At 48.4% G+C, this 23,043-nt stretch overlaps 1 protein-coding gene across 3 annotated transcripts in view; it reads left to right on the top strand.

The window, feature by feature from the left end:
* Nucleotides 1-23,043, top strand: part of GOSR1 (golgi SNAP receptor complex member 1) — a 1,161,402-nt gene that overhangs the window by 416,689 nt on the left and 721,670 nt on the right. For all 3 annotated transcript variants that reach the window (XM_069615242.1, XM_069615244.1, XM_069615243.1), the window contains one exon: nucleotides 1,504-1,578. In XM_069615242.1, coding sequence (XP_069471343.1) covers nucleotides 1,504-1,578 — 75 coding nt within the window. The remainder of the gene's footprint in view (nucleotides 1-1,503; nucleotides 1,579-23,043) is intronic.

Raw genomic sequence — 23,043 nt, 5'->3', positions numbered from 1 at the left:
ACAGAAGAAGATGGTTACAACATTTCATTACTCCTTTACATTGTACCCTTGGTATTGAGAAAGGTGTTTGGCTTGGGATACCAAAAGGAATCTTTCAGTATAATTTGCTCTGATTCATTACTTTACGGTTCACAGCTCTAGATCCACCATGAGGTTTAGAGACAGTAAAATGATAATAAGCTGTGACCTCTTTAGGCACATTAGGAAGAATCTTCCTATTAGAGGAAAAATACTGTGTCTTCTCCCACAGAATCTCCTCACCGCCCAGGGCCCTCTCTCCTCCCAGGTGATCCTCCCACAATACACATCCCCAGGGTTGGGTTCAGGAAGCTTCTGCCTTCCCCTTGCTGCCTGGGAGGAGATTTTAGGCAGGATTTCAGTGCGGGATCCGTAGGATTGTCAAGTGCATTTACTTACCTTGAATGGATTCCAACTATTCTAAAAGTGTGTACAGAGTTATGATACCTACCAGTATTATCATTCTGTGATTGTTGGTACATGACTTCTTTTGCTGACTCACTGAATTGAGTTAGAACTGCAGAAGTCCTACTGTATATATATATAAAGTTTCTCTTACCTACTTGAACTGAAAAGTGAACTTAACATTGCCTAATATATATAATAAATAACAATATTTATATATCTGCAAGTGAGTATGTGTCTTCTTGACTGCTCAGTGGTCTCTGTACTCCCCTACAGCCCTTATCATGCAGAGACTAAGCCTGGCTGCTCAGCCATAGCTACCAAACCGTTTGGGTAGTTCAGGCTTATACTAAGAGTGGGAGCCCTGTGCACTAAAAGGAGAGTCTTCTACAGTTCTACCATAGGTGGACTTTAGTAAAACTCCCTAACACTAACCAATAGGTTAAGACAAGGATTTGGACCTTTTTGTTGGCCACTCCTTTTGAACATTATTTCTTATAATAGTGCGTTCTAGGAGAGATAAGGACTCTTAAGCATAATTTAGGAACTTTATGATTTGAACAATAGTCGTTGAAGGTCTGGGAAACCTAGAGATATCCCCACTTTGCATTCACTCATCCTTGATACTGTTTGCTTTAAAAAGGTCTTATTGACATTTCCATAAATTCTATGGAACCCCCTGGATCCATTTGATCCGAACCCCTGAACAAATATGTAATAAAGCCATCCATTTGTTCCATGTTTAGTGTTGGGTGTCATTGCTTGGCCTTACCTCAGTGTCCGCTATTGATTTTTATAAATATTGCTGCAAATCTCTACTGCCCTAAAACAACCACTTCTTCTATTTGCAGCATTGTAAATGAGTCAGAGGAACATACGTGCTAAATGTGTTCTTGATGTTTTATCTGAGAAAGGTAAATTGTTAGTGGAAATGTGAAACTGTGTTATGGGTCTTTGCAGGTGTTGTTCTGTACCCTATGTTGGTATGATGTGTCTGCTTTTCAGTTAGTTTAACACACAGCACGCACCTTCTTTGTCTTTACCTTGACAGTTGTGCGATAATTGTTTCATTACATTTAGATCATACAAAAGTGGTTCTGGTGTTAACAACAGGAGGACGGAACTGTTCCTGAAAGAACATGAACACCTTCGAAAGTAAGTTTTATTCTCTTATTTCCATTGCCAATTAATCTTGCGCTGTTACCTGTGCACATTATAAGGGTGTGGAGACTGGGTTAAGGAAATTGGATTTTGAGTCTTTTATATATACGCTGCTGCCACATGTGAGATTTTGGTCAAAGACGTTAAGAAATCCTGTATTTCACATGCACTGTTCTTCTGTTTCGTCATTATTTATTTAATTAAATACCAGACAAAAACTGTGGCATTATCACACAGAGATTTCTGGAGGATAATTTCCCCGGGGGATACTTCTAAGCACGTTTGAAACATTGATTGTGGGCTGAGAATGGTTTGCTCACTTTAGAAACCCTCTATTCAGACAACCACAGCATGAGTGAGCAGAATTTGAACAGGACCAGTGCTGTGAGGGTGTGGGACTGCTTTGCAAGTTAGGGAAGTCGGAACTGCAAAGAAACTGGTATTTATGGTAAAAGTAGTACATATTGCACTATGTCAACAAAACATTCTTAAAGGTCCTCGCCCGGATCATGTGCCAATAGATTTGTTTAGAAGTGAACCAGAGATTTGGATCCCCTTTTTGACAGTTTTTAACAATCTCAATACAAACGAAGAATGACAAGACATTCTCCGGTATCAATTATTTTTCCCATTTATAAAAAAAAAAAAGCATGATCGTAATGATCCTGCATCTATAGGTTAATATCCATTTTGGATTCATTCTCAAAACTTTATGCAAAGATTATAATTGCAAGACTTGAAAAGTGGTGTGAAGGGAATAGCATCTTGAACTAGGCCCCACATCGCTACTACACATCGTACTCCACAAAAACCCAGGGTGGTGTTATACTGATACATCGCTCGCTGCACTTCACGCACTTGGACACCAGAGTTGATGTAGGGGGTAGATATGCATTAGTGCATGGTATCCTGCATAGAAGAGAAGTTATCCTGCTTAATATTTATGGGCCTAATGTAGACGACCTGGTCTTTTATGATGGGGGTACTTTAATTGTGTATGGCACAACTCTTGACCGTACTGGCTCCTCCATTAGATCATCATCATCAGAGCAGCACAAGCTGTCCTTGTCAACATGCAAATGCGGTGGCTTTCGGATGCATGGAGAACTTTGCATGCGACTGTCGGAGAGTACACATTTTACTTTTCCGTACAAGATATGTATTCACGCATTGACGCGTAATTGTTTTCCAAAACGTTACTCGATGAAGTATCTCACTGTTCGATTTTACCCCGTACTCTATAAATCTTGGCCCTCTTCCTGCTCCCACCTGTGAGGCTAAAAACCTCGGGCCATCTTCAACGTCACACTTTCCTTCTCTCCTCACATCTCTGATGTCTCTAAGAAGTCACACTACTAGCTGCACCTCCTCAGAGGTATTCTTCCATTCCTCTCCTTCCCCCAGAAGCTCACTGTCTCCAGAGCTTTGGTTCTCTCCAGGCTTGACTACTGCAACAGCCTCTTAATAAATCTGCCTGCTTCTACCCTCTGCACCTCATCCAAAACAGGACTGCAAGACTTGTCCTTGGCCTCAAGCCCAGGGATCGTATCTCTCCAGGACTGAAATCTCTGCACTGGCTCCCATTGGCCGTGAGGATTAAGTTCAAAAACCTCTGCGTTGTCCACAAGGCCTCTGGGGCCTTGGAACTAAATACCTCCAACTCTCTCTTCCTCAATATCTTCCTTCTTGAGCTCTTTGCTCATCTGCCTCCAACTCCCTCAGAGTTAGTTGCTTCTCCAAGCAGCGAGTTGGTGGTAGATCTTTCTTCTGCTGGGGCCTCCCTCTGGAACAGCCTCCCTGCCTCTCTGAAACTTGAGGAGAACCATCTCCGGTGCCAGAAGCACCTCAAGACCTTCCTCTTTGCCTCTGCTTTCTCTCCCCCCTCCCCTGCTGATCTTCTGGCTGAATCTGAAACTGCACTGGTTACCTGGCTACCCTCTGATCTCGGGCCCAGGTCCCCGCCCCTCCAGTTGCACACCTGCTCTGCCCCCCCCCCCCCCCCCCCCCCTGGCAACCCTTGCACTTGGGGACTGTTTCTGTACCCCTACAGCCCCTGCTAGCACTTGACACCGGATGTCTGCACTTACCCTTGCACTGCCACCAGCTGGCCGCACTTTTATTTATTGTCTTTACTTTAATGTTACCCTATGTACTGCCATGCCCCTCACCTTCCCCCCCGCACTTTTCCCTTCCTCCCCCTGCCCCTCCCCTTGCGCGATCTTAATGTCACCTGGCCTAGTAGGATTGTTGTCTGCCTTCCCTCTTTTTCCCCTCCCTTGCCTCATCGTGCCTTGAATCACTTGTGTATAGGCATGTTATAAATGCCATATCATATTGGATCATTCTCTGGTACTGTCTGTTAACCTTGCATTTCTCGATGGAAAGTGAGTCACGCCCACCATGGCGATTTAAGCCCACTGCTCTTTTGGACCCAGCATTTTAGTTGAATCTGCATGAACAGATGACTTCCTTTTTTTGGGTCGGTCGCGTCAACATTGTGGCAAGCATTCAAAGTGTATGTCAGAGGAGTGGCCACGACGACAGAATTCAGGGTCCTTAAGGTCCTGAGGAAAGGCCTGGATGCCAAGCAGGCTGCACTCAAGTCCTGCAGCAAAGGCGTGAGCTTACCCCCACACCAGAGCTGCTTCACAAGTTCAAAATTACGCTAGATGCCTTCAGAGATATTGCGCATAGGGAATTCAAATGTATGGACAAGTCGATACTAGCCAGGCAATATGGGTAGACAGACAGGCCAGGCCACACATTAGCTCGATTGGTAAAATCTGAAAGTGGGAATGCACGTATACCGTACATAAGGAAGCAGGATGGGTCGATGGCACATACTGACCAGGATATTAATAATATTTTTTGGGAGTTTAACTCCGCATTATACCAGCCAAAGGGGAGTGCCTCGCCAGACGAGACAGAACAGCTCTTTAGCACGATACAGAATACCCTGCTGTCCAGGGAGGTGAGTGAAGACCTCGAAATGCCCCTTACGATTGAAGAGATAAATGCAGCCATAATAGATTTACCAAACGGCAAAGCACCAGGATCAGATAGTTTAGAGGCAGAATTTTATAACGAATATTGCGACACACTATCCCCCTATCTGTTCCAGTTATGGGAAGAAGCGCTTGTAAAGGATATACTACCTGAAACAGTACAGGAAGCCATTATAATTCTGCTACTTAAGCAAGATAAAGCCACTGAGGAGTTGTGGGTCTGATGGACTATGTCCCCAATAAACATGGATGCCAAAATATTCTCCAAGTATTAGCAACCAGGCTATCCCCTTTGATGCCTTACATGGTTCATCCAGACCAAACCAGATTTAATACCGGGCTGCTCCACTGCATTAAACTTGAGAAGGTTCTATCATATTTTGGCTCAGATACTGCCAGAACTACAGGCAGCTTCCTTCGATATCCCGAAAGCGTTTGACACAGTATCATTTTATCTTTCAAATATGATCTAATTATGGGTTCGGGCCTAGGTTTATTTCATGGGTCAAATTGCTCTATGCGCAACCTTTTGCACATGTCCGTACTAATGGGTGACTCTCCCGGGTACTGCAACTGTGTGGTGGGACTAGATGGGGATACCACCTCTCCCCTCTGCTGCTCGCCTTAATAATTGAACCACTTGCGGATAGGATACGATCCAAACACCATAGTAAAGGCATTACAATAGGAGGGAAAACAGAGGTGATATCATTATATGTAGACAATATTTTATTGTACATTTGAGACACTGACTCTAATTTAACGGGAGTGATTGAAACAGTAGTGGATTTTGACACATAATCTGATTTGCACTCAAACAATAACAAATCTGAGATATTCCCCTCGACCGAACATACGAGGATACCAAGGCACAACATGGGGTTAAAGTGGGCAGAGCATTCAATCTGGTACCTAGGAATAAAGATAGCCAGATACCCTTGTGCGCAAAGGAACTATACCTGGCGAGCGTACATGGTTGGAGGGGTGTCAAGAAAGCTAAACTCCAGAGATGGGGAACAATACCAATGTCACTAGTAGGGAGACTATTGTTGCTTAAAATGACAATGCTACCTAAATTGCTATATTCGTTTCATAACATACTGCTGTGGCCAGGCTGGATGTTCTTCAAGAACTCACGGCAGCCTGTACCTCCTTTGTATAGTCGAATACCCAGGCTCTCATGAAATGGGCGCAATTGGCACAGCCTTATGAGGTCAGAGGTTTGAATGCCCCTGAGCTAGGACTTTATTACCTGGTAGCGCAAATGCACTATGCAACATATACGTCAATGGATGAGGCCAGTTGACACACGTCCGATTGGAAAAAGCACAAACTAGTCCAGCTTCATTGTTAACGCTATTAGCAGGAGGCACTTATCAGCATACACATCCATTTACACATCCATTAGATCCAGTGGGAGCAACATGGGCCGCATGGAGGAAATTCAATAAAATCCTTAATATTGTGTCACCGTTTGAGAAGTTCCGATATGGGGATGTCTACGTTATCGCCCACCAGAGACATTGGGACCATAAGTCATTGAGAAAGTCTGGAGGGCCACGGATAGCCTCACAATTGGAGATTTATATAAGGAAGGGCGCTTCGTGGACTGGAACGAGCTGAAAACGCATATAGGCAGCAATCCGTAACTTCCTCCGAATACGAACGGCATTTGCATCACACTGGCCTATGTTCCCTGAGGAACCCCACCCCACCACATGCATGTCTATCACACGTATTGCTAGCATAGTCTTGAAAGAAGAGTATCGCCAGCTTATATAACGTGGCGCAATCTATTGACACACAATCAACAATGAGTGCTCGAGCTAAATGGAACAAAGATCTACAAGTAGAATTCACTGACGAACAGTGGAAAGCCATTTGCAAATTGGCAAAGGGGGTGTCACAGAATTCAAAATAATGGCTCATTCACTTTAAGGTTTTAAACAGATTGTATTATTGTCCCACTAGAATAGTCCTATTCGAAACTGATAAGGTGAAAGAATGTCCTAGATGCCACACAGTGAATGCTACCCTATTACACATGCTATGGTCCTTTTTTAAACTGAGCGAATATTGGCATTCAATTAATAATACTAGTGCAAATAATGGGGCAACCATTGAATTGAACTCTGAGAGGCTGTGTTTTGGGCTATACAGGAAAGAGGGAGGTTGCTAAATGTATGTTTTGAAACCTGGGACTATTGCTGGCCAAGAGAGCGATACTGATGAAACGCACTGCCTACATGGGAAACATGGCTCCAAGATGTTTGGGCATAATGAGGAACTGTATATTAACTTGCTGCTCAAAAAGACATATGGTCGGACTTTCGAATATACCTTGCAAAAGGATTTCTTAAGAAATTGTTTTTGTACTATGTGCCTATTATCTGATCGCAAACTAACTCAACCCATGGTCATTTGGATGTATACTCCGACTGCACCCTGAGTCGTATTGATGTCCAAGTATTGTTTGTGTATTTTGCACAGTTTTTTTTGTCACCAAATGTTTAATAAAAGAAAAAAATCAGACAGACCATCACCTATTGCCAGGGCACCACCAAAGCGGTAAGGCAGAACACACAGCTCCACCCCAGAACAAGAAGCAAATGGAGATTGGTCTGTCTTGCTATCACTCCCCCCTGGGACAGACATGTCGAGAACAGGGAGGGCACACACACACACACACACACACACACGTACACGTACACACGTACACACCCCTACACACCTAGTCTCTGAGCAGAAACACTCTAGCCCAAAAAGTGCTCAAGGTGCACCTGCATGCTCCCAAGCATGCCCAAAACAGGAATCGCCACCCCCTAAAGTGCATGAGTATCACAGCAAGGCAAAGGGAACTAAAGCCAAAACATCCCCCGTTACTTGCACAATAGATGACAATCACACATGAAAACTCAGACACACACATACAGTAAAGGTGCACCCAGGAATACTCTGCCACACCAGCACACAACACAGTGATCACAACAAGACAAATAATAGCATACCCTGAGGCAGAGAAATGACAAAACAATTGGAGAGCCCCTCAAGAAAGGAATGACAATATAGTATACAAACATTGCAATCACACCGGCACACTACAAAAATGTGATATTCCCTTAATGCAGGGATGACATGGCCTACTTTCCAAAGAGGAGTCGCCAACCATCTACAATATGCTATAGCAAAAAACGCTAAAACCCACCACCTCAGAAGAGCCTCGCAGACATAATACAAGAACATTCCTAAAGCTTGAACTAAAGGTATGAACAGAACACAATTAAAGAGTGCACTAAAATACCCTAAACAAAACCAAAACATAGGCAGAAGGGAGACATTCTCTGGCCATGTATAGTCACCTAAAAATACACAGTAAACCTTAAATTCAGTCCCTCAAAAGAAGGAAAAAGAATGTTGAACACTCTAGCAGCCTCCCTCTATGCCCACCCCTGCACCACTTACAGTTCAGAGGGGTGAAACATATGCTTGAAACATATCTGAAACTGAATTGATTAGAGCCTAATAACTACAGCACCAACCATTAAACTAAAAGTGCCTTAATAACCATAATACAACCTGCACTAGCCACAACACTCCAGCCATAACAACCACAAAACACTCCATATCACGCTGTACGGCCTCACGCCAATGCACTAAGGTAAAGTGTATCTGTGCCTAATGCCCTCTCAGATAAGCACTGGAACCTAGCATGGCACAAGTAATATATCCATTAATATTCTTTCTATGGTTTGCATCAGTTTAGAGTAATTGTTTCAGTTTAGAGGAACTATCAGTTTAGAGTAACCTACTTTACATAGGCCATCTAATGGGTGAAACAGAGTATTACATGTTTACTTTCATAGTCAAAGGATATCAACTTGGCCGGTACTGCCACACTATCCCTACCCTACATGTGTACCATTGATGCGCAGAACGTTGATGTTCTCAGTTTTTTTTTCTTCTCATATAAGTGTTATTGCCCGAGTGATGGCGGGTGATTCAAACACACGTCACCATACTCTGATAAACATATAGGAAGGGTGTGTTTGTTCCAAAACAGGACAGGAGAGTACCACCATAACTCACCTAAACATTACACAGAGAACTAGGCAAAACATTGGCTATTGATTGATGTCCTGCATGGCCACTTTGCAGTTCGCACCATACTGAAGTGCAGTGATGTCTCAATGTTGCGGGTGTTCATGGCCTCCATCTCCTGATGAAGCTTTATTAGGTCACATTTGGTGAGATGCCCCATATTACACACGTTTTTCGGTATTACATTTTTAGCTTGTAATAGGATAAGATGTCACGATGGAAAACACAACTTCCATGTAAGAAAGCTGTGATGGCAACCATAGCAGTACTGGTCTTGCTGTTCCCAGCCTCCATCTTTATGTGAAAGCCATATTGAATGCAGACTGCTGTAAGGCAATACATCTCTGCGATTTCTGGTTGAAGGTTCTTTCCATGGTGGCAAGTGAGAACTATGACACTCTAGTGGGAGAAAGCGTGCACGGCCGTGCAAATTTAGCAACACCAGGTTCTCTAGTTCAATTAATGAGCTGCATTGTAGGCCTGACCATGGTGAATAAACCAGCCCTATCCCCATAGTTGATTTATTTGTAGTTCCCGTTTTTGAGATGGCTGGAAATGTAGCTTTGAATAGATTGTACCCTCCCACATATTCCTCATCTTTGATATACTCTGATATCCTGCTTGCAGCCCAGAAACGTTTCTCATCAGAGGGCGCTGTGCACCGTCGTCTACCTCGGGTCTCTCAAGAGCCTCTGTGCTCTTAGAATGTGACGTTGATGCTGTTACATATGGCATGCACCGCGCCAGTTTCCTCAGTTCCGTTTTACCGCGAAACAGTGTTATTTAGTGCGTTAAGAGTTTGTTACAAAAAACAATTCTGCTCATACCCCGAAAACGGGCTTCAAGAAATGTGCTGAGTGTTCAACTAAAATGTCCATAACTGATCCTCCTCGAGCATGTCTCTGCTGCCTGGGGGTGGGCCACATCGTTGAAGATTGTGGCTTGTGCTAGTCTGACTGGAAGAGCATTAAAGGAGAGGAAGGGGAAACTCGCTTTGGACAAACCATCCCCGGGTTAGTCTTCGGTGACCCCCACAAAGTTATTGTCATAATGTAAGAGCTCAAGACTGAGATCTTTGCACCGGGCCAAGAGGCATGGTAAAAGTTCAAAGCGTTTGAGATCTCAGCGGTCCTCTTCATCATCTTCGAGGAGATCAAAGAAAAGGAGTCATCGTTTCAGGTCGTCCTCTACGGATTCCTCACCCAAAGGGAAACGGGTAAGATTTCCTCAAAAGGGGGCTAGTCAAGTGAAACACATTGTAGGCCACGTTATGCATAAGATGTGTATCTGTGACATGTAGTAGGAGGTGTCCAACTGGTCCTTGTGCACATTTTGCACAACAACTTGATGTTAGTATAGAGCTAGGCGCTCCCAACTCGGGTCCACAAAAAAACAAGGCAAATGCAATCCATAAAAAACACAAAAAGGAGTGCACCACAGATGAAACACAAAATGTATTGGCACAATGTGTCCTGGAAGATGTATAAAACAAGCCCACTTCGACCCTCCCCTACAGTCCCAACATTTTATAGCCACAATAAGAACATTAGCATATGTTAATAAGTTTCTCCAGCATGGGGTCTGGCATGGATTCACATGCTCATGAATATTCCCCGTCGTCAGGCTGGGAATCCTCGGTAAAGAAAAAACCAGTATCAGTTTCGTTTCTGATCTGTCTTTCGTAGTAATAACCAATCACTGGTCTCTGCGTCATACTGACCACAGCCAATGACTGCCCTCTACCTAAGCACCGCCTCTGGCAGCCATCTTCAGATTTTTACCGCACGTTCATGTGTTGGGATCCTCGTGCTATTGCTCTCGAGCGTTAGTGCTATTTTTCGCGCTTTTTCACAAAAAACTTCAATTCTTTCGGTCAAAAAGAGCCTCAAGCTCCACCGATCCTACATCCGATCAACGGGGACCCGTGTCGGATTCGTCTGTGCCCCTCAAGGGTGAAGATTTCGTCGAGCTACACTTCGGAGGACTCCAGAAGCTTCTCAGGCCCGGTCTCGGAGATGGCCCAGGAGAAGGGAAGCTCGACGCCCGGAAAGCTGTTCAGGGTCTGCCCTGGATGCCAGCTGCAGAACGTCTTTAAGGAAGACGAACACTCTTTCTGCCTTTACTGCCTTCATGAGGACAAAACGCACGTGGAGAAGGACTGTGCGTTTTGCGGCAACATGTCGGAACGGACCATGAAGGACCGTCATCAACGTCTCGCCAACTGGCTGGAGGGTAAGAGCCCGTCTGGCGAGAAGAAGAAGAAATCCGAGCGGTCTTCTAAGACCTTTGAGGCCGCCCCGGCGACGGGGGCCCAACATAAGGCCAAGCACCGCGAGTCCGCTGGCACCGGGAGCGCCGAACCGTCGGGCTCTACGGGCGCCAGGCAGGGCGCACCCTCCCCGGCACCATCAACCACGAGCCAACGCTCTGGGTCGGGTAAGAGGAAGGCCGAGCACCCGGCGAAGCTCCTGGAGAGGCCCCGGTCGAGCTCTAAGGCAGAGGAGGAGCGTGGCAGTGCCCCCTCCCTCAAGGATAAGGCGGTGAGCGCACCTAAGGTGGTGAAGGCCTTGATCCATCCGACCAAGCCCTCTATCGAAACGGTCGCGGCGGCCCTGGCTCAGCCTGTGGAGGCTGCGCCAGTGGTGGCGACCTCAGGGCCCAGAATCTCCCTGCCTCCTCGGAGGGAGTCTTCTTTTGTGCCCATCGATAGGACCCCCGTGAAACCCTCCGTGGGGAAGAAGAAGGGGGGGCAGGGCGTCGTCGTAGAGTCGGCCTCTACCTCAGAAGAGGAGCTGATCGAGGTCTTAAGCCACGGCCTAGGCGTGGAACAAGGCCAGCCCGTCGGAATGGACCCCGACGCGGGTGACGACGACGACGACATCGTCGAGGATACCGACGGGGCCCCTGCTCGCCCGTCGGATTCCCCTCTGCCAGCGCCGCGAGACAACTCGGCGGCCATTTTGTTGGCCATACAGTCCTTATGCACCGAGATAAGGACGAGGCTACCGTTACCGACGGAGGAACCTCTCCCGTCGGGGGATCCAGAACCGGGACCTTCTGGTGTTCCCCCTACCAAGAAAAGAAGGATCCATCCTCCACCTCCTTTTCAACCGTCGCGCCCCGTCCAGCCCTCCTCCCCGTCCACCCGAGGGGATGATACGGGGACTGACACGGCAGCGACGGGTACGGACGACGAGGCATACGACGAGGATTTTCCGTCGTCGCCCCCCACCAGGGCCTCTCCGCCCGACGAGATCGGATCTTTCCACTCCATGATCTCCAGGGCTTCCGAGCTTTTCCAACTCTGCCCTGAGGAGAAGAAAAAGGAAGGCTTCCTTTATCAGCGGCGCGAGGCCAAGAGGAAGACGGTCCTCGCAGTGCCTCTGTTGGACGACATTTGGGATGAGGGCCTTTCCCTCCTCAAGAACCCTTCCACTACGCCAGCTAAAAGAGACCGGTACGAGAAAAAGTACCGGGTCCCGGACACGGCCCCCCTATGCCTCCGGGCGCAGCCTACCCCGGACTCCGTCGTCTCCGCGGCAGCCAGGAAGAAAGCGGGGGGGGGTGCGGCCTCCACATCGACTTCCCCGCCGGACGGCGAGGGAAAGAAATTGGATGCTATGGGACATAGAGTCATCTCGTCGGCAGCGACGACGATTAAAGCGGCCAACGCCTTGGCTATCGTGGCCCGCTACGACAGGGAGCTCTGGTACAAGATAGCTCCCCTGCTGGATTTTCTGCCGGACGACAAGAGGGCGGAGGCCCTTGAGATCCTCCAGGAAGGTGAAGTGGCTCGGACCACGCCATCACCGTGGCGACGGACATCGCCGACACTGGGTTCCGCCAGCTGGGCAACGGCGTTTGCCTTCGACGTCGTGGATGGCTCAAAGCTACGGACTTTCGGCAGGACGTCCAGACCAGAGTCCTGGACATGCCCTTCGACGGGAACAACCTGTTTGGGAAGACAGTGGACGATTCCCTTCAGGCCATCAAGGCGGATACTGAGACGGCCCGGGCCCTTGGAGTCCTGCAGCAACGACGGACGCCCTTTCGGAGCGGCGGAGGCAAGGGCGCCTCCAAAGGTTCCGGCGGCGGTTTCGCTTCCTACCGTCAAGCGGCCCGCTCGTCGTCGCAAGAGGCCTACAGAGGACGAGGCAAGTCTAGCGGACCCCGCCGTCGTCGCCAAGGAGGTCAAGGCGGCAAGGCCGCGTCCAAGCAGGATTGAACCGGCCGTGGGGTCGGGCCCCCACCGAAGCACCCCGGTGGGAGGCCGGCTGGCGGGCTTCGTCAGCGTGTGGGAGTCCATCTCCACCGACCGTTGGGTGCTGGACGCCCTGGCCCGGGGCCACGCGCTCGAGTTTCAAAGAAGGTGCCCGCGCGTCCCCCCCGTGGCCAGGAAAGAACTTCACGTCCCTCAACTTCTCCTGGAGGTAAAGGCGATGCTCAGAAAGGGCGCCATCGAACTCGTCCCAAAGAGGCTTCGGGGCTCCGGAGTCTACTCGCGATACTTCCTCGTGAAGAAGAAGACGGGAGGATGGCGCCCCATCCTGGACCTGCGACGGCTGAACAAGTTCATCAAGGCGCAGAAGTTCCGGATGGTCACCCTCCAGCACGTCCTGGGTCAACTGGAGGAAGGAGACTTCCTATCGTCGTTGGATTTGGAGGATGCCTACTTCCACATTCCCATCCTAAAGGGGCACCGAAAATTCCTCAGGTTCGTGGTCCAAGGGCGTCATTACCAGTTCAAAGCCCTTCCCTTCGGACTACGGTCGGCACCCAGGGTATTCACCAAGTGCCTCGCACCGGTGGCGGCGCAGCTGCGCCGCGAGGGGATTCACGTCTACCCCTACCTGGACGACTGGCTCATCCGCGCCAAGACGAAGGAGCTCGCCGTGGTCCACACGGCAAGGACCGTCCAACTCCTCACGGACCTGGGATTCTCCGTGAACTACGCCAAATCCCACCTGGTGCCCTCGCAAGTCGCACTGTTTCTGGGAGCGAGGCTCGACACAGTGTCCCTTCTGGCCTCCCCGTCGGAGGAGAGGACCAGGACCATCTTGGGCAAGGTGCAACGGATGTTGGTGGCCGACGCGGCCAAAGTGAGATCCATCAATTCCCTCCTCGGGATGATGTCTTCCTGCATCTACCTCATTCCCATGTGCAGGCTCCGGATGCGCCCGTTGCAAGAATTCCTGGATGCGCGCTGGATCCAGACGACGGGCAGCTTCGAGGAAAGGATCAAGCTCGACGAGAGTTTCCGACGAGCGATACGGTGGTGGGGCACCCGCGCGCATCTGACGGCGGGCATGGACTTCCAGACCCCAGCCCACCAGGAGACTGTGACCACGGATGCCTCCCTGGAAGGGTGGGGAGCGCACACCGAAAATCTGCACGCGAGGGGACTCTGGCTCCCGACGGAGAAGTCCCTGCATATCAACGTCCTGGAGCTCCGTGCAGTGTTTTGGGCCCTCAGGTCCTTCCTTCCGTCCCTCAAGGGCAAGGTGGTGAGGATCTTCACCGACAACACCACCACCATGTTTTACATCAGGAAACAGGGCGGAACCAGGTCCCCAGCGCTGTCCAAGGAGGCGCAGGACCTGTGGCATTGGGCCGTCGCCCAAGGGATTTTTCTGGTGCCGTTTCATCTGGCAGGGATAAAAAACACCATCGCCGACTCACTCAGCAGGGAGCTGCGCTCGTGCCACGAGTGGGAACTACGGCAGGATCTGGTGGATCGCCTCTTCCGACGGTGGGGCACACCCCAGATCGACCTGTTCGCGACGGCGACGAACACCAAGTGCCGGAGGTTCGCCAGCAGGTTTCCCCAGACGAGGAGCATGGGCGATGCTTTCTCGTTCCCCTGGGAGGGCCTGTTCCTCTACGCGTTCCCTCCCTTGCCTCTGCTAATCCGGCTCGTCAACCAGCTCAAGAGGTCACGGTGCAGGATGATCCTCGTCGCACCTGCGTGGCCGAGGCAGATATGGTTCCCGGACCTTATGGACTTGTCAGCGTCCCCGCCGATCAAGCTGCCGGCGGACGCGGATCTACTCTCCAGGGAAGGAGGCGCCATCCTCCACCACGACCCGAAGTCGCTGAACTTGCAGGCCTGGCTCCTGCAGCGCTAGAGTTTGGAGGATACGACATACCGGCCGATTGCAGAGAGGTTCTTGCAAAGGCCAGGGCGTCCTCGACTCTTAAATGCTACGGACACAAATGGAAGAGGTTCTCTGTCTGGTGCCACGCACAGAAGATTAACCCTCTACGGATTACGGCTCCCCAAGTACTGCCGTACCTGCTGACGCTGGCCAAAGCTGGTTTGGCACACGCGTCCATCAAGATTCATCTTGCTGCGATCTCCCGATACACCAGAACCACGGGGCGGACGTCCTTGTGGTCTCATCGTCTGGTGAAAGAGTTCATGAAGGGACTGTTCAGATCGTTCCCGCCGGTGAAGGCTCCGGCCCCGGCGTGGGAGCTCAACGTGGTGCTGACCAAGCTCATGGGACCTCCGTTCGAGCCTCTGCACTCGGCCCCGTTGAAGTTTCTATCGTGGAAAACAGCTTTTCTTGTGGCCATCACCTCCGCACGACGAGTGGGAGAGATCCAGGCCCTTTCCTGCAAGGCCCCGTACTTGACTTTCCACGACACGAGGGTAGTGCTCAGGACGCACCCCTCCTTCATGCCCAAGGTACCGTCGGACTTCCATCTCAACGAACCCTTGGTGTTACCTGTGTTCTTCCCGTCGCCTTCGTCGCCGGCTGAAAGGACTTTGCACTCGCTGGATGTAGCTAGAGCGCTGAAGTTCTACGTGGACCGCACGAAGGGGTTTCGGAAGACGTCACAACTCTTTGTGAACTTTGGACCTGTCAATCAGGGGAAGGCTCTCTCGAAGGCTTCCATCTCCAGATGGCTCTCCGGCTGTATCATGTACTGTCACCGGTTGGCAAACCGACCGCTGCCTGGCCGTCCGAGAGCCCATTCCACCAGAGCGATCGCAGCTACCACGGCGTTCCTATCTGGTGTGCCCCTGCTGGACATATGCAGGGCTGCTACGTGGAGGTCGACGCACACCTTCACGAAATTCTACTGCGTCGACCGGGATTCCAGGGAGGAGTCCAGGGTCGGCCAAGCAGTGCTGCGCAACCTGTTCGCCTGAGGTGAGCCTGGTGAGGAGGTAAGATGCTTAATGTTGAGTTGATGTGATGCTTAATGTTGAGCCTTTGCCACCTCCCGTGGTTGTGCATGTGTGTACTGCTATGTATTCTTTATTCATGAGCATGTGAATCCATGCCAGACCCCATGCTGGAGAAGGAACAAGTTACTTACCTGTAACTGTTGTTCTCCAGCATGGGTCTGGCATGGATTCACATGCGAACCCTCCCGCCTACCCCTCTGCGGCTCTTCACTTGGTCATACTGCCACTTCACGTGCTTCCAAATCTGAAGATGGCTGCCAGAGGCGGTGCTTAGGTAGAGGGCAGTCATTGGCTGTGGTCAGTATGACGCAGAGACCAGTGATTGGTTATTACTACGAAAGACAGATCAGAAACGAAACTGATACTGGTTTTTTCTTTACCGAGGATTCCCAGCCTGACGACGGGGAATATTCATGAGCATGTGAATCCATGCCAGACCCATGCTGGAGAACAACAGTTACAGGTAAGTAACTTGTTCCGTATCCAAAATATTTGAGCAAGGTGATTGGCAGGTCGTCACCAGCCACATAAACAACTCTGTACATTGTTCAAAAACTATTGTTTCCATCTCGTCATGAAAAGATGACAACCCACCCCAGATACTTGTCCCCACCCTGCCTCTATCCCCCCACCCCCCCTTGATCAGCCGACAAAATGAACCAATCCCATTTCAGGAAAACCGTTCGGTAGAGGGGTTCATTTCAATTGGACCACATTACCTCAGACAGTTAAGGCTACAACATCCCATCAAAATGGGCCAATCTGCATCGAAGCAACATGGCACACATTGCCTGCATTTGCGCACCATGCAGTTCCCCATCTTGTTGTTGCCATCAATGGTGTACTGCCTTCTAGCACTCTTCCTGCGATGAATGGATTTATTGAAAAAACATTACTGGTTCACTGCTGATCATAATTCCTGGTTCCTGGACCCTCATTTCTTCTAATTTCCCCATATTATTCAGTATATTTCTTATTGTGGCTCCCTGGGAACTCTCGCTGTGGCCTTCACAAACATTCTGTATTCCTTCCCAATCTGATGAGGCAGTACTTGTTGTCTGGGACTAGGCAGTCGTCCCATGAGAAACACTTCCCTTGCACTAAAGAGCTGGCAATTACCTCACACCCCTCCTTGCCTGCCCTTGGACGTGTGTCGGTTTGCAGGCAAGACAAAATGCAATCCTGTGCTTCCTTCTGACAACTGTGGCCTAATGCACTACAATGGCAGCTTATTGCTTCTACTTAAGGCCTATGCAAAAAAATGGCAGAGCTTTTGCTCATAACATCTAGCATCCTTACAAACACACGACTTTATAATATCGTGTCATATGCATCACACTGTGTGTTCTAAATCGCAAAAAAAAATGTTTTTAAATGCACGTGCTCATGTATCAAAAATGAAAGCATAGCGAACTACTGTAGTGTTATGCAAAAAGTGAAAGTGTCGAGTTGTGTGTATGTATATGCTGTGCCAGATAATGAGGGTACTTATTGCACTGTGCAGCTTTTTAGTGTGCTGCTATGCACTGAACATCAGGTGTTAGGAAAATGTATTATTGTTATTCTTCATCCCATCTCCTATTGAGGCCCAAAGCAAATTTTGCTGGATTTCCGGACCTTTTTCTTTAAATCCTGAATGAGTGGAGCCTTTTTCCACTCATTAATTCTTACGAGCCCTAATTCTTACGAGCCCTGTCTTTTGGAACTCTGTTCTGTGTTTTACCTTTACTGTGGAGTCTACTTTACTCCATATCTCTTAAGGCATCTGTATTTTACTATTGCAGCACACAGCTCCTTATGGTCAGTGTTGCTGGGAACCCTTTGGGTTTCCCTTGAGATTCTTTCTTTATCCTTACTACTGTTCTTAAGGATAGAGGGATACTTTGTATCCCTCCTAAAACTTTCTACTCTGAGAGATTGGCACACACCACATAGACAACCTAGTTATGACTTGTGGCAGTGGACGTGTTCTACCAACTATTGTGCTATTTTTTACCGCATATTTTATTTACAGTCCTGGTTGTGCACAATAGGGTCCCCTAAGTACTAACTTGGTGGCTTGTTTCTTTTTTCGCCATTTCTAGCATGGTTGTTCTTTGTTAGCCGTTCTACTGTTCTGGGAGAGGGGATGTGTGTGTGTCTGTCTGTCTGTCTGTCTTGGGTGGGAACCCTTGGGCGTCCCCGCCTAGGCTCACGTGAGTCTGGGCAGGCAGGAAGTGGGGGAAGAGATTTTCACTCCTCTGCCCTTTGTCTGCTTGAATGGAACCAGCTCCCACTGGGGGGCGTCTGGCTGTCTTGATTGGACAGCCCCCCCCTTCTGTAAACTTCTGAGAGAGATTGCAGAAGAGTGTGTGATGAAACTGAATAAAAGGTGAGGTTCCTGAGGTGAAAGTCAAGTTGACCACTGGAAGTAACTAAAGAAGACGACCAGAGACGCCTGCAGACCCTTTACAACACAGTAAAGAAACCACTGCTGTCCTGACCCCATTTTCTATACGACCGAGGAACTCCTAAAACAATAACTTTCCCTGGTGGGACTAACCAGCCCTATCAGAGCCATCTCCCAAGGTGCTATGGAGTTCTAGAGCTGCTAACCGTGAATTCCAGGAGACCTCTGTCCCAATCGTAGTGCATCGTCTTGCCAAGGCCGAATCCATCCACGTTTTTGCTGAGCTCCAGGTGAACCTCCAGAGATACAATCTGACTCATCCAAGCTCTCTCACTAGAGTGCAGGACTCACGGAATCGAAGAAGATTGACGGGGCAAATCGTGTCTTTTTGTTGGAGCTGCAGAAAAGGCACCAAAACCGCAGACTGACCACAGAAGCTGAAGAAATCAATGCCAGAGGTCCTCCCTCGAGACTGCTGCTGAGAAATCCTGATCAAAGTCCAGCCTTTTGTCACCTGACCAAGGAATCCGGACACCGGGTCCAGGGCTGCTATTAAGAGGAGAATAGAGCCACAAACATTTCTTCTAACCTAAGGTACTGTGGGGAGAAAGGGTATTGCTTACCTTAATCCAAGAAGTCACTCCCGAGTGTTGGAGTGCACGTAGAGGTGTCCAGGGTGTCCACTTTTACCTCTGACCCAAGCTGCTAGTTTGTATCCCTTTTGCGAGTCCTTTAACAGGATCTCCACTTTTGAGTTATTCTTGTAGTATCCTTACCTAGAGACTGAAAGTATCCACAATAACCTTTGCTTTTCTGCTTCTGCGTAAGACTTTGAGCTCCCTCCAAACTGACTTTTGCATAGAATTAGGGATCGGACTTATAAAGTGTTAACTTGCACTAAAACTGCCTCTGGAATCTTACGCTCCGCAACTGCTTGACTAACCAACTGTTTTAATTCCAAAAAGACTATCTTATGTGGTTTTGCTAACTAAATAAAATGACTGTATATTGTGTGTGCGCGTTATTACCGATAATACAGTAGAGCTGTCATTAGTGTCAAACTCAGTAACAATTGTAAACACGAGCAATAATCAACTAAGCAGTGGCCTTTGAAAAGTATCTAAATGTTTTTCTATGTATGTTGGTTTAATTATCTAAGCATTTTAAGAACATTCCTTGTGTAAATATAATATATATTTTAATATACATTTATGATTGCGTTTCTTTGATCTGCTTTACTAACTGGGTTCAGTGTACTTACCAACAGCTCACATCCGTTGGAAGCTGGATGAGGGACAATTGGCTTAAATTGAATGGGGGCAAGTCTGAGGTTTTGGTTGTTGGCTCTGCTTCTGTCACTTCCTTGGACTTTGTCTTTTTGGCCTTCTCCCTTTGGTTCTTTCCCTGTCGCTGTGCCTGTTGTAAGGAATCTTGGTGTCGAACTTTCTGCTTCTCTGTCTTCTCAGATCAGCTCAGTGTGACAGGTGCGTCATTTTCAACTGAAGATTCTTAGAAATGTATTGCAGTATATATATCCCCTATCATCTCTGCGCTGCAGTGGTTGCAGCTTTAGTCCTTAGTCTGATTGATTACTGAAACTCTCTATCTTGCGCAACCTGACTATTTGGTACGACTTCAAATTCTGCAGAACTCTGCTGCCCATTGCTCCTCCTTTAGGGATCATATTTCTCTGGTTCTGCGCGCTTTGCGCTGGCTGCCTGTGGTCAAACATGTGCACTTGAAATCTCTGTGACTTGTACACATGGCCTTTCATTCCGTTGGGCCTGAGTATTTGCAACTAAGTTCAGTCCCTATGTTCATGGCCAAGTGCTGTGCTCAAAGGATCGATTTCTCATTGATGTGCCTAGATTTCACTTTGTCCGAATTGGCGTGTGCTCCTTTTCGGTGAGGGCTGCTAAGCTGTGGAATGCCTTGCCCATTTCACTTCGTTCTATGGCGGCCCACCTACAATTCAGACGTGCTCTAAAAACTTTACTCTTCTGATTCTTCTGCAGTGCCTTGTCAGTCTTGTTAGCGCCAGGTTGCCTTTTGGTGTCAGTTGGGCTGTACCTCGGTACAAAATGGATGACATAACATAACATCTTCCTCTTATGATAAACCTGACTGCTCTGCCACTCTACCAAGGTTCCATGAGTAGTACAGACTGATATTAAGAGTTGGGGACCTGTATGCTATTGGGATCGTTTTTATGAAGTCTTACCTCAAGTGGACTTTAGGAAAACTCCCATAACAGTGGGCAGGTGTGGCACTCATGTTGCTGTGTACTCCTTATTAAGTGTGATGCATGCAGGTATGCAGCATCATGCTCCAGGTCTTTTCTGCTATCTTGTCATGCAAGCGAGGGGTGAAGAATTTAATGTCATGCAGTGTGTTGTGGGTCGTGTTCGAGCGTGAAGCAATGCGTTGCATAAAAGTAATGTGCTGCTCCCCTCCTATATAGTGCAGTACATGTGAGCAGTGCTATGTTAGGTGTCCTATGGCTTGGTAAAAAGCAAAATGCTATCCCTGTCTGTTATATAAAAGCAAAACCTACACTTCTGAGTCATGCTACTATTCCAGTGGCAGTCTTCACGTCACTGGATGGGGCCCTGATCCCCTGCTAGGATCCCCTGCTGGGCGATCGTTCTCAGGTGGTTCCTCCACTGATGTGGTTGCTGGTACACCTACATCTGAACACTCGCCCCTTTTGTTACATCAGTAACAGAAATCTCCTCCCTCACCTTTTTCTTCCTTCTTCCTCAACCACATCTTACTGAGTCCTTCCAACCTGTATTCCATTCGACATGCTCCTCCAGGGACCCGGGAGCATTAGACAGTCGTTCCCACCAATGCAACTAACCCAATATCTTTCATAGTTATCAGGATCTGACGTATATCACATCCTCATTGTCAACCATTTTCCTTATTGTTACGAGCCCATCATCCCTCTTTCCGTACCTTTTCCCTTCCTTGGTTGTTCCCATATTAAATATCCTCTTGTCTTTTTGTCCCCCATTGCCTCTTCAATCTTCTCCCCTATCTCTTCCCTTCCTGTGCCCAACAGCCCAGTGCCATTTGGATTGCAAAAGGAGAAATGAACACCACTACAAGGATAGGTACCAAAACCTTCAGGACCTTAGCCAACCACATGAGTAGCCACGGAAAAATGCCTTCCTTCATGACACTGCTACTTTCTTCTTCCATCTTTGAGTGCAGGTTGTGAAGGGCAGTTATGGCTGCTGTTAAACTACCATTTTGTTCATCATTAGCCGGGTTAAGGGTGCAGCAGCTTCCGCCAATCTTTGCACAAACTCATCCCTCCATCGCTGTCAACAGGTCCAAGACGTACCTGTTTTGCAGGGTCATCAACCAACCATACTGCTCTAAGCTCCTTTTGTGTCAAATTCAGCCCTGTCTCAGTTGCATTTGGCAGCTGCAAAAGCTCACATCTTGTAATCTGGAGCCATTTTACATTGGCATCAGCCTGAAAGCTTGTGATAAAAGCTATGCAAAAAAGCTAGGAGTTGAAGAGAACAATCAGAATCTCATGCAACGATTCAGACAATGTCTGCAATATGTAATTGTTCTCCTTTTTCCTTCTCCTTTTACTTCCTTTCTGCACTAGTTCAAATTCTAACATGCTAGCACCAGTAAAATTATCATTTTGCACATCAGGGAAAAATTCCCTTGGATGTGATTGTCTGTACCTCACTTTTGACAGTCCATCAATTGTTCGCCTAGGGCGCGAGTGTCCGACATTCTTTTCAGAAGACATGTTACTTGTCCCTGAATGTTTATCTAACGAATGTTCAAAAAAAGAATGCTCATCGTTAGACAGTTTTGAAACAACATGGACATTGAGGGTGGCAAAGTCTGAATGGGGCACTACCTGTGCTGGGTAAGCAGAGCTACGATGGAGCATGTGCTGGCCCCTCGTGGCAGCAAGTGAAGGTAGGCGTTGGGGCCCAGGGGCCTGCAGGCCCACCACAGATGTATAATGGTCGATGTTCCATCCACCATACAAGGTATCTCCATCGTTCTGGCGCAGTCCTCCTTTTCTCTCAGATTGACATTGCCACATGCTCAAACACAAAGGACGTGTGAGTGGTTCTATTGTGACGGGTGTTTTGCTCTTTGTTACCCACGTGAGAGCATGCACATTCTTTCCATGTTTTCAGAAAGGATGCATTAATGCTGTTGCCACCTCTCCAAAACCCACCAGTCCCCTTTCCCTACAGCTCATTATCCCCTCACCCATTCGCCTTTATGAAAAAATGCCCCTTCAATGTGAATCAATGGACAAGTTCTGCACCAGGGAATGGGATGTTCTCTCTGCCTTTGAACGTGACCTCCCCCCTTTGTGGTCCTTTCCTTTCGAAATGCACTTTTCCTTTCGCTCCTCCAGAGGACAGTCTGGCAGGTCTTCGAAAGGTTTCTCCTCCTCGTACAGTCAGCCTTCCAGATCCACGACTAAGAAGCCCACAGAGGCATTTCCCTGGTTTACGGTGGAGGACCGCGTCGTCCTCGCCTGCAGGTCAGGACCCAGCGCTGAAGCTAGCCTGAACCGGCCAAGACACCGGGCCCCCACCTGTGCAACCCCAGTGGGAGGCCGGCTGAGTAGGTTTGTCAGCGAGTGGGAAAAGATCACCACTGACCGATGGGTGGTGGACACTCTCCCTCAAGGACATACCCTGGAATTTCATCACAGGTGTCTGTGTATCCCTGCAGTGGCCCATCGGGAGCAGCACATCCCTCAGCTCTGAGGAAGAGGT

This window comes from Ambystoma mexicanum, chromosome 9 (assembly GCF_040938575.1).
Source record: "Ambystoma mexicanum isolate Mex_15411 chromosome 9, UKY_AmexF1_1, whole genome shotgun sequence".
Classification (NCBI taxonomy): Eukaryota; Metazoa; Chordata; class Amphibia; order Caudata; family Ambystomatidae; genus Ambystoma; species Ambystoma mexicanum.
Note: the sequence above shows the minus strand (reverse complement) of the source record. Positions and strands in the feature narration are given on the sequence as shown.